Below are 12,143 nucleotides of genomic sequence, written 5' to 3' on the forward strand. Positions count from 1 at the left end.
AACAGACAAACCCAAATTGAGGGCTATTCTGTAAAATGCCTGATGGGCCTGATGCCCCAGCAAGGGCATCACAAACAAGGAAAGTCTGAGAACTGCCGTCAACCAGAGGAGGCTAAGAGACATGACTGTGCAATGTAATGAGGTATCCTGGTCAAGATTCTGTAACAGAAAAAAGAGCACTAGGGAAAAACTAATAAAATCCAATAAAGTATACCATTTATTTAGTTAATAGTAATGTGCCAAGGTTGGCTTCTCATGACAAATGTACCATAGTGATATAGAGTGTTAACAAAAGAAGACACTGGATGAGGGGTATTTGAAAACTTTCATACTATCTTTGCAACTGTTCTGTAAATCTAAAATTATTCTAAAATTTTTTTAATTGGGGGAGGGGAAGCATTTTTGCTAGCCACATCCTTCCTGAGGGAGTATATCTATGCCAAGAAAGCATCCTGCTTTCCCAAAGAGTTGGTGTCTCTGCAACCTCATGCTTAATTTGAACAAATTTTGTAGGTGGGTCAGAAATGAATTTTGAAAAGTCATTTCCTTTGTCCAGATTTCCCCAGCCAGCTCAGAGAAGCTTTCCAGAATAACTGATTCTGGTTGTCCTGGCCACTCCATGCCTCCTATCTTAGGAAGTTCAATGGGTCACAATGACATCCTTTACCCCCTCTTGCCCCAAGATGCTGCTCAAGACCACCAGAAGGCTTATTTTCTCAACCTGTTGTTCCTGGTTCTTGAACCCTGATTCTCTTCTTCCCCACTGACACTTGCTTTCATCCTCCCCTCTCTCCTTGCTTGAGTGACCAAGCAAGACCCCTTACCCTGGTTTTTCTATCTTGGCTTCTCACCTTACTCACCTCTATCATTCTTGACTTCTGTACTACCCGAAGCGGCAGGTGAGAGGTATTCCATCTACCACCTTTCCCTGCCCAACTAGCCTAAGTCCCCTAGGTCTCAGCTGGAAGGAGCAGATACGGTGTAGTTTCTCTTACCCATGTAATGGAATACTGTTAGCAGCAATATTATCAAAACTAAAAGGCATCCTCTCTATTCCAGGAAAATTAGCTTAAAAAAGTACTATTTGTAATTATGCTAATATATCAAATTATGATCTTGCAGCATAAATTTTTTATTAAGGGAGCAGTGGCATGATTTAGTTTCTGGTATCCCCTTAAAGTTTCCTGATCTCCAGATAGTACGAGCCACATAGCCCTCCAGGGGGTTCTGGGTAGTACTGGTGCTGGTGGATGGACTGAAATCGGCAGAGCACACCTTTTTGCCTTGAGACTGTACAGAAACCTCGTGTTCAAGGTAAAGTTACAACTCTGCTTTCATTTCAGTGTTAAATTACTTTACTGGCATCATCAATAACCTCCTAAGATCCCACTCTGAGGGACGGGATGTGTGGCTCTTCCTAGGAAGAACTTCAGTCTGCTTTGACTTGATGACAACAAGCAGTGGAATGAGTGAACTTGGAAGATTGACAACCTCACAAGGATGCTGACTTGGAGGAGCCAAGATACACTACACGCACTAGAAATTGGGAGTTGAACGAACCTTCATTCTAGTGTAGGACAGTGTGATTTAAGAAGTCTTGCAAGGCACTGGGTTTGATTTTGGAAAAAATGAGCATGGCAGCAGATAAAACTTCTAGAAGTTTCCATATATTGGCCTAAACTCAAAGGCTACTATTCCAACAAGCAGAGAGAACCAGATTAGTGGGTATGTGGTGAATGCGGCTTCCTGAATCTGCTGTTTCCTTCATGAGTGGGTGGTGATGGTGGGCTGCCTGCCACATCACAGGAGACCCCCGAGTGGGAAGACCAAGCCTCCTGCGCTGCCAATCAGAGAACCCGAAATACCAGCATGATCAATGACCTTAGCTAGCAGATGGTGTGGGCCCTGCCGTTAGCAAGTCACCTCACCTGGACCAAAAGTCTGGGCACTGAGTAACTTCCTTGCTCTGCCCCCCGGCACCATCTTGCTACATTGCCCATAGGTTCTACAGAAAGACGAGGCCTCTTGGGGAGCTTGGGTGGTTAAGCGTCCGACTTCGGCTCAAGTCATGATCTTACGGTTCCTGAGTTCAAGCCCCGCGTTGGGCTCTGTGCTGACAGCTCAGAGCCTGGAGCCTGGACCCTGCTTCAGATTCTGTGTCTCCCTTTCTCTCTGCCCCTCCCCTTTTGTGCTCTGTCTCTCTCTCTCTCAAAAATAAATAAACTTAAAAAAAAAAAAAAAGAAAGATGAGGCCTCTTGTCTGCATTCCCCTTACCTCTGTCTAGTGAGGACAAGACTGTGGGCCCACACAGTCATTGATCACTTGGGTGACAAGGCACAGGATGGGCTGAGCAGAGCAGGTCTGGCTAGACCTACTACAGTGGTCCAATCTGGGCCAAGGTTCTGGGAAGAGCTGGTAGAATTCCGAGGCTTTGGGAAGGCTCAGAAGCTCAACCTTAGGAAGCCGGGAACTCTATTCCTCTTCTGTTCTACAGCTCTTCCCACATCTTTAAAATTTATTTATTCATTCATTCATTTTTGAGAGAGAGAGAGAGAGAGAGAGAGAGAGAGAGAGAGAGAGAGAATCCCAAGCAGGCTCCACACTGTCAGCACAGAGCCCTACATGGGGCTTGAACTCACGAACCGTGAGATCACGACCTCAGCCAAAATCAAGAGTCAGATGCCTAACTGACTGAGCCACCCAGGTCCCCTCCTGTGTCTTTAGAGAGCAGTGTTTCTCAACCCTTTATCCTCATCACTGCCCCTAAGGGGGAAAAGTGAAGTAGGTTTAAATTTGCCAAAACAAGAAAAATTAAATACTGAAGAATAAAATTTTGTTGGTCAGCTTTGGAGAGCCATAAACCATTGTAATAGCTAAGACTTTTTTTTTTGCCCTACTGCTACCCCAAGAACCGATTTTCACCCCTTTGAGGGACAATATGGCCCCATTTGAGAATGCATACGATGGAAGGATGGTACCACTGCTGTGAATGTTGCTTCCCACAAGGGGGACTCTCTTCTGAGATCCTCTCCTGCCTGCTTGTATTGTTCTTCCTCTGAATTCCTGACGATGGGCTCAGCTGCATGTCACAGGGGTCCCAATTCAACTGCCTGGGACCATAGGAATGTTTACTTTTTACTTAAGAAATTTGGAGTCTGGTGCCTTGGCTCAATGATGCCCGAGTACTGGGAATATCTCCACTCATGGCCACAAGATGGCTGTAGCGGCTCCAGGCACCAAGCCCTTACGAGACTGCGTTCAAAAGGGGGGGTGGAAGAGAAACAGACAACCACCAGGGGAAAGGACAGACGACTGGTAGGCAAATACTAGCTGCTGACATCGCTGTCCTTCTCCTTTTTCTTTATGTCCTCACTCCTTTACCTTTGGGTTTACTTGAGCAAGTATTGCCCAAACCCACGTGTGAATCACTATGCATTCAAATGGAAGGAAGCACTTCACAGTAGGACAGCAACAGCTGATTGCCCTTGAGCAAGTTACTTAATATCTCTGGGCCTCAGTTTCCTCATGTAGGAAGTGAGGGTCATAGACCAGATGCCTTTTTTACATAAACTTTTAACGCAGCCTAACATGAAGGCTCACAAAATATGAATGTGTTGTGTGAAACCAGTCCCCAGATAAGAAAATACTATCAGTACCCCAGAAACCCCCACAAAGACAAAGGTAACACTATTCTGACTTCCAGCACTGCATTTCAGTTTTGCCTGTTTTTGAACTTCAAACCATCTGAGTCATAAAGTAGATACTCTTTTGTATCTGGCTTCTTTCATTCAATACTGTGTTTGTGAGGGGCACCTGGCTGGCTCAGTCAGTAAAGCATGTGACACTTAATCTTGGGGGTCATGAGCGCGAGTTTCACCTTGGGCATAGAGATTCTATTTTTAAAGGTTTATTCATTTTTCAGAGACAGAGGCATAGCGTGAGGGGGGCAGGGGCAGTGAGAGAGGGAGACACAGAGTTTGAAGCAGGCTCCAGGCGCTGAGCTGTCAGCACAGAGCCCGACGCGGGGCTTGAACTCACAGACCATGAGATCATGACCTGAGTTGAAGTCAGACGCTTAACCGATTGAGCCACCCAGGTGCCCCAGGCATAGAGGTTACTTAAAAAAAAATTGTGTTTGTGGGGTGCCTGGGTGGCTCAGTTGGTTAAGCATCCTATTCTTGATTTCTGCTCAAGTCATGATCTTGCAGTTGGTGGGATCGAGCCCTGTGTCAGGCTATGCACTGATAGCCTGGAGCCTGCTTGGGATTCTCTCCCTCCCTCTCCCTCTGCCCCTTCTCTGTGCACACATGCACACGCATGCGTGTGTGCTCTCTCTCTCTCAAAATAAACATTTTTTAAAAAGTTGTATTTCTGGGGCGCCTGGGTGGCTCAGTCGGTTAAGCGTCCGACTTCAGCTCAGGTCACGATCTCACGGTCTGTGAATTCGAGCCCCGCGTCGGGCTCTGGGCTGATGGCTCAGAGCCTGGAGCCTGCTTCCGATTCTGTGTTTCCCTCTCTCTCTGCCCCTCCCCCGTTCATGCTGTGTCTCTCTCTGTCTCAAAAATAAATAAACGTTAAAAAAAAATTAAAAAAAAATTGTATTTGTGGGGTGCCTGGGTGTCTCAGTTGGTTAAACATCTGACTCTGGGTTTCAGCTCAGGTCATGATCTCACAGTTTGTGAGTTCAAGCCCCATGTCAGGCTCTGCGCTAACAGCATGGCGCCTGCTTGGAATTCTGTTTCCCTCTCTCTCTGCCCCTCCACTGCTTGCTCTCTCTCTCTCTCTTAAAAATAAATTAAAAAAATAAATAAAGAAGTAAATAAATAAATAAAATAAAAACAAACATTTAAAAAAAAGAGAAAAATTGTATTTGTGAGATTCACTCACCATGTTGTTCCTCCACTGTCATTGCTGTGTAACATTCCATTCACGTGACTATACCACTGTTGACGATTGCAGAAATTTTTAGTTTTGGCTATTACAAATGCTGCTGCTGTAGAGATTCGCAAATCCATTTTTGATGAATATACTCATGCATTTCTGTTGTGTTCTGGGAGTAGAACTACTGGGTCATAGGATATCTGAATGTTTACCTTCTAGATGCCTCGTAAGGATCATTCCTAGCAATGGAACCAAAAACTATCACGTAAGTAGGTACACAGCCAGTAAGTAGGTTTTCCACCTTATCTAAAGATTCACTACTAATGAGGCTCAATGCCTGGGCTTCCAGTACTTGTCAGCTCTGTATCTTCTCCAGCTCACCCTCTCTAATGGGTAGCCACCAAAAAAGAATATGTACAAACCCACACCCTCCAGAGCCTGCCTGTGAAGAAAGCCAGGTAGCAGGTATCCCTTGTGAAGGTGGTGAATTACATTTCTATGGCCAGACGAAGCCCAGTTACCAGGAGCTTGCAAGGCCATCCAAAGAATGGCCTTTTTTTGGTGCTTTGAAAAATACCCACTCTGTTGTGAGGCATTCCACAGGCAGAGCTATAAAATGAATCTGTCAACAGATAGTTTAGTTCACCGAGCTTCTTCTCCAAAATTTTAAGCACCTGGTAGATGCTCCATAAAAAGAACCATTAAAATTTAGGGCAAAAGTTCCCTGTAATAGAATTTTGCAAAAGAAATTTGTCTTTTAAGAAACTTTTCAGCAAACAGGAAATTTCTCCAAAGTAAGCACTTAAAATGCTGTTTACAAAAGGTGGTTTGGAATGTCAGCTTATGGTTTAGAGAAACGGGTGGAGCTCAGAGAACAGTGTTTCTCAAAGTGCAGTTTATAGATCAGCATCAGTATCACCGAGAGACTTGTTTAAAAATGTTGATTCCAGGCCCACCCAGAATCAGAATCTCTTGGATAGGGCCTAAAAATTTTCATTTTAACAAATTCACAGGTGGATCTGAGGCACCAGCTCCATGGCCTGTGTTGCATTATCCACTGCAGAAGGTCTCAGTGCTTTGGGGGCCAGGAGTCTCGATATGGAAATACAAAATGATCCTATGATTTAGCCACAAGCCTCTCTGCTGGTTCTGGGGCAAGGTCCAATTTCTTGTTTACAAAACTCTTCAGATCCTGGCCTCAAGTGGACCTGCTGGCTTTTTCTTTTTCTTGGGACATCACTGGCTGAATTAGATTGTCCATACAATTTTGCCTGTGTTGGCGATAGTGTCTTCTCAGTTGCCCCTCTTGTTTGAGACAGGCTTCTGTGGCTTTCTACATGTCATTCTGAATGCTCTTTGAAAACCCTCTTTGTCCTCATCAGCCATCCACTTCAGAAGTGGTGGTGTTATTTTGAGGCAGGGTTTGGGATGCCATATAAAATAAAGCTACGATTGTATTAAAAACCAGGAGAGGATAAGCAGCTAACACAAACATGAATAAGGCCTAAGCACATGCTGTACCAGGGGAGAGAAAGAGAGAATGCTTTGTTGCGACTCTGCTTTGTTTCTGAGGTCTGGGTGCTCGTGTAAAGCCCAGATAGACTTGCTGGTAAGGTTTACAGGATTCCAGCTTGGCAAACTTAAAAAATTCTGGGGTCCAAGACCCTGTCTCATGAAAGGTGCCAGCCTAAGTGCCTAAGATTCCCTTTGGATGCCGGAAGGCTCCATCCTGTGTTCTTGGGTTGGTGGCATCTACCCTGTGCCCCCACGTACATATAATATCCAGTGTGTTCTTCCTCAGAACTCAGCCCTAGAGATCCAAGCTTCCCTCCATAAACTCCAGCAAACACGAGAACCTTCCGCTCAGATATAAAAACTTTCACATTTCCTCCTTCCCACCATGTTGCTCTGAAAACTTTTAGTAGCACAGTCACATACTGTAGGACACTTCACGTTATTTCAGTGACAGTTTCCCACCCCAAGGAATACTAAAATACAACAGGAAGTGGTGAGTATGAATAGGCAGTTCTGGGCTAAATTTGAATGGTGGAAACTTTATACCAAAATGTTTTCCATGGAAGTTCACTTTCTTTAGTTTTGATGACTACCCACTGGATCATTGTGGCCAGATGCCATTGACCAACCAGGAAATTGGAAAATAAATAAACTCTTTCATATGGCCTTTTAGGAACTCTGGTTTTCTGGGTTTTATTTTTTGTTTTTGGGAGGAGCACAGAAAAATGGTACTCTGACCCAAACGAAGCAAACAGAGGAGTTTGGAGTGCAGCATGTTCAGTTATGAAAACTCTATAATTATTGTTTTGTAACAATAGTAGAGAAAACCGGATAGAGGGGGAAAGGAAGGGAATGAACATTTAGGGAGTGTCTATTCTGCATCAGCATTTTGCTAGGAACGTTACCTGCAGAATATGCTATTTCACAGCCACCACCAAGGTAACTATTATTATGCGCTCCCTCCTTTCTAGGTTAGGAAACAGGTTCATTAAGGTTAGGAAACTTGAGCATGGTCACCCACTTGTAGTGACTAAGCAGGAATCCAAATGTGGCTCTCTTTTCACTCTTTCCTGGTGACCTGAGGAGAAAGCTATGTGGAGTCTTCGTAAAATAAGATCTCTATTATGTCAAGGTGGCCTGGTTGTTAAAATAAATAACACTATTCTGTAAAAATCACCTATATTATACATCTATAGAACATTCATTTCTAGTTATATCCGTGCTACATACTTTGATGTTAGTAAGAACAGTTAATAGGGTCTGTAGTCATTGTGAGCAGCCCTTGAATATAAAAGTATTAATTTTACCCATCTCCAGGAGGACCAGACGTTGGCATTCCTGTGAGGTAGACAAGAAGCAGAATTTAAAGTTGTTCCCAGTGCCCTCCGTGTCCTATTGTCCCCAAACAAGGCAGACCCATGTGGGGGAGAGAAAAGCTGGTAACTTGAGGGCTAAGGCTCGGCGAATTACCCCAGGGGAAATAAGGTCTTTGAAGCTCAGCGAGTCTCTGAGTGATATTTTAGCTCAGCTTCAATTCTTTGCATTCTCCTCCAGCTGAAGGATCACTTGTTTCCCCATAAAGGCATAGTGGAGACCACAGTGAATCCCAACTTCAAGATCTGTCAGGTGAGGGGCGCCTGGGCAGCTCAGTCGGTTGAGCATCTGACTCTTGATTTCCGCTCAGGTCATGATCTCAGTTTCATGAATTTGGAGGCCTGAGGCTCTGTGCTGACAGAGTGGATGCAGCCTGCCTGGGTTTCTCTCTCTCCCTCTCTCTCTGCCCCTCCCCCACTCGCACGCGTGCTCTCTCTCTCTCTCTCTCAAAATAAACTTAAAAAATAAAATAAAATCTTAAAGATTTGTCAGATGAAACTGGACAAACCTAAAGAGGTTGGAAATCCATAGGCAAAAATACTCCCTACCCATTCCTTTGCTAGAAGCCATCTATTGTTGCGCAGACTGATGCCCCCTACTGACCTGGCCCTAAGAAAATGCGGGGACAGGTAAGGTGGTTAAAGTCGGCGAACTTCCACCCCAAACGGGTCAAGTAACGCCTTGACTATCTCCACTCTGCTAGCAAATAAAAACGAGAATTCAGCCCAGCCAAAGGCCTCGAAAGGAAGCACAAACGCATGAAAAATTGGGTTCTCTCAAAAGGCACAGTTGGGTCAAGGTGTGAGTCTGGGTCCTCCCTTTCTGATGCTCCCTCCTCTGGAGATCTCTAGGCGAGCTTGGTCAGAACCCTCACACGGCCTCCTTGAATTCCCTTCTAGGTTTCCCACCCAGTGTCCTCCAGCTCCTTTGCGCCTCACAGTCTTTTATGCCATTCCTATAATATGCGGCGTGATTCCTTCCATTTTGGGTTATCTTCGAGGCCAGGCGATCCCGACTCCCGTGCGGGCCCCAAAGCCCCCAGCCCCCCGCGGGCCTGCCGCGGGCGCCTCAGTAAACGCGGGCGGAATGGAACAGGATGCTCCAACGTCTTTTTCCACCTCTGATTTCCGTTAAATATTTGTCCGGGGGCCGCGCGCAGCCTCCACAGGGTAGCCTCTTGGAGGCAAGGGTGACCACGCGGAGGACAGCGGCCGAGGGCTCAGGGCGCACTTCCTGCGGGCGGCGGGCGGGGGCGGAGCTTCGGGCGCGCCTCCTCGTCCTCCCTCCTTCCCTCCTCCCCTCCTCCCTCCCCTCCTCCCGGGCAGGCCGAGGCGCCGCGGGGGCGGGGCCGCGAGCGGGCTGGGCGGCGTGGCGGAGCTGGCTGGGCGCCCCCGGCCAAGGTGCGAGCGAACCGCGGCGGGCTCGGGCGCGGAGCGGGGGCGCGCGGCGCGGAGCAGCCCAGCCCAGCGCAGCCGGGCCCGGAGCCTCGCGGGTGGACACGAGCCGGCGGGCGGCGGCGGCGGCGGCGGCGGCGGGGGTGGTTCTCAGCCCGGCCGGTGCAGGGCCTCCGACCGACCGCGGCCGAGCGGGGCCTGGGCGCGGGCGCCGGGGAAGCCCGCCGCGGCGGGCGCAGGAGGAAGCGGCGGCGGCGCGTCCCGAGCCGTGCGCGCCATGTCGGGCGGGCCCCCCAAGGGCCTGCCGTCCACCGGGCCCCACTCCCTGCTCGACATGCCGCACCCGCTGGCCGGCTCCAGCAGCGAGGAGGCCGTGGGCGGCGACAGCACGCCCAGCCCGGACCTGCTGATGGCCCGCAGCTTCGGCGACAAGGTGGGGCGCGCGGGGCTGGGGACCGGGAGGCGCGTTTCGCTCTCGCGGGGGATGGTGGACCCGGAGCCCTCCCTCCGGGCCCCGGGCCGCGCCCACCCTGGCGCCCCTGCCCGGGGGCGGGCGTTCCCTGGCTCCCCAGAGCCATCGGAAAATCGTCCCTCCCGGCCGCCCCCGAGGGGTCGTAGCCGCAGGGGGGGCGGCAGGAGGGGGCGGACATGCCCCGCCGTGACGGGTCGCGAGCGCGGGTGACAGCTGGAGGGGAGGGGTCCTGGCCGCGTGGTGCGGCCAGTGGCGGGTGTGCAGTGCCCTGCGCGTGTGCCCTGGGATGGGGTCCCGAGTTCCTCCCGGTGCATCCGCGAAGGCTGAGCTGCCGGGTGACTTGTAGCTCCCCTACTTTCCTGGCACTGCAAAGAAGCAAGAGTTAATGGTTTTCCCTGGTGGGAGCGGCAGCGTTGGTCTTGCTGCCCGAGTCGTCTTCCTCACGCTCTGTCATGTGGGGAGTGATCTTTGTTTAGGTTTGCTGTGTGCCCTGAGGAGTCACCTGACTCAGACCCCGGCCGGCGGGTGGGGAGAGTCTCGCTGTGGTTTTCTGTCTGGGGCTCTTTCTTTCACCTCTCACGGCCTTCCACACTGTTTAGTTTTGTCAGAGGCCCGTTTTTTGTGGTTGATGGAAGGAAAGCTCGCCCTTTGACCTTCTTTGTGCAGAAGGAAGCTCCTGATATTCTTAGAGCGGCAGAATAATCCTGCTGCTTTGAGAGACAGCAGAGTACGGTGAAGGGCGAGGGGCGGCATCCCCATGACTCCCTGCCCCATGGCCATTTCAGCTGTGACCAGGACTTGAGCTGTGATTCTCTCAGCGCTGCTGTGGCCACCTACTCACCGATATGCAGAAATTAGAATTGTTCTCAACACTTGTGATCAGGACTCCCTCCTCCCAGTAAAATACTGAATGAATTCCTCCTTGTCCCAATGTTAAATGCAATCAGAGGGGACCTCTTTCCCCCGTAGATGGGAGGGCATGTGATACAATAAAAATGAGTATTAGTGCACTGAGCACTCAAAATGGCTATGGAGGGGGACTTGATGTACCTTCCTGAAAGAGTTTATGAAAGCCAGGAGTGGGGAGTAGAGCATTAGGAGCAAAAAGACTTAAAAAGCTAATTAAACCAATGAATTGAGCAGGTTGAGGTGTGTGTTGTGGGGGAGGGGGTTCCTTGTGATTATTTCTCTTTATTTTATAGATGACAAACTATGAAGAGTTATGTTGCTTGGAAATACCTTGCCCATATTTGACGTTCAATAAGTAATTGTCAAATGACTGAAAGAATAATTTGTTGCTCTCTTAAAGACAAATTGTTCCTGCATGCATGTGTGCATGTAGGATACGAAGTTAAACCTTCTGATTTCCTTCTCAGGATAGTGAATTAATTATCTATTGCTGTGTAACAAATTACACCAAATTTAGCACCCGCAGATAGTTTGTGTGGGTCAATAGTGTCATGTCATCCAGGAGCAGCTGAGCTGGGTGGTTCTGACTCCGGTCTCTTTTGAGGTAGCCGTCAAGGCGTTGACCAGGGCTGGGGTCATCTGAAGATTGGGTTGGGGGAGGATCAGCTTCCAGGCTCATTCACTTGGCTGTTGACAGGCCTTAGTTCCTCTTTATAGGGCGACTTGCCATGGCAGCTAGTTTTCCCCCAGAGAAAGTGGTCCAAGAGGGCAAGTGATCCCAAGACTCAAGCTATACTCTTGTATGGTCTAATCTTGGAAGTGACATAATTCTGCCGTATTCTATTGATCACACTACTAATACAAAGTGGGAAGAGGGTATAAATATAGGAGGTAGGGGTGCCTGGGTGACTCAGTCCGTTGAGCATCTGACTTTGTGTTTTGGCTCTGGTCATGATCCGAGGGTTGTGGGATCAAGTCCTGTGTCCGGCTCTGTGCTGGGCGTGGGGTCTGTTTGGGATTCTGTCTCTCCCTCTGCCTCTGTCTTGCCCCCATGTGTGCACACGCCTCACATTCTCTCTTTCTATGCCTCTCTCAAATAAAAAAAATAAATAAAATCTTCAAAAAATATATCAGGAGACAGGGATTATCTGGCTATCTTGAATGCTGGATGACACTGATTGCTATTTTAGTTATTTATTTTAAAGGTTTTTAAAATTTATTATTATTTACTAATTGCGATACCCAACGTAGGGCTTGAACTCATGACCTTGAGATCAAGAGTCACATGGCTCTTTTTTACTGGGGCAGCTAGGTGCCCCCACTGATGGCTATTTTACACATTTACTTAGCGATCCACTCTTGGAGGACACTTGTCTCAGACATATGGGCATTTTACTAATAAATACTGAAGGACAAATGCCCTGTACCACCAAGGTCTTGTTGGTGGGCAGGAAGTCAGGCCCAAGTCTAATTACTCCTGGCTTCCAGTTCTATGAGAAGACAGTCTTGAAACCATTATTATTAATTATTGAATATTTAATAAGTCTCCATACAGCTGTAAGAAGCATCAAAATGACATCACTCCCAGGGGCCTGAT

General features: G+C 48.2%; 1 protein-coding gene across 2 annotated transcripts in view; it reads left to right on the plus strand.

Moving 5' to 3' along the window:
* The first annotated feature begins 9,377 nt into the window (after window positions 1-9,377).
* SNX30 (sorting nexin family member 30) overlaps window positions 9,378-12,143 on the plus strand; it is a 115,175-nt gene continuing 112,409 nt past the window's right edge. The window contains exon 1 of one of the 2 annotated variants that reach the window (XM_042912009.1): window positions 9,378-9,598. In XM_042912009.1, coding sequence (XP_042767943.1) covers window positions 9,443-9,598 — 156 coding nt within the window. In that variant the 5' untranslated portion in view covers window positions 9,378-9,442. The remainder of the gene's footprint in view (window positions 9,599-12,143) is intronic. The other variant, XM_042912010.1, reaches the window with a different exon arrangement.

The sequence above is a fragment of the Panthera leo genome, chromosome D4, assembly GCF_018350215.1.
Source record: "Panthera leo isolate Ple1 chromosome D4, P.leo_Ple1_pat1.1, whole genome shotgun sequence".
Lineage (NCBI taxonomy): Eukaryota > Metazoa > Chordata > Mammalia > Carnivora > Felidae > Panthera > Panthera leo.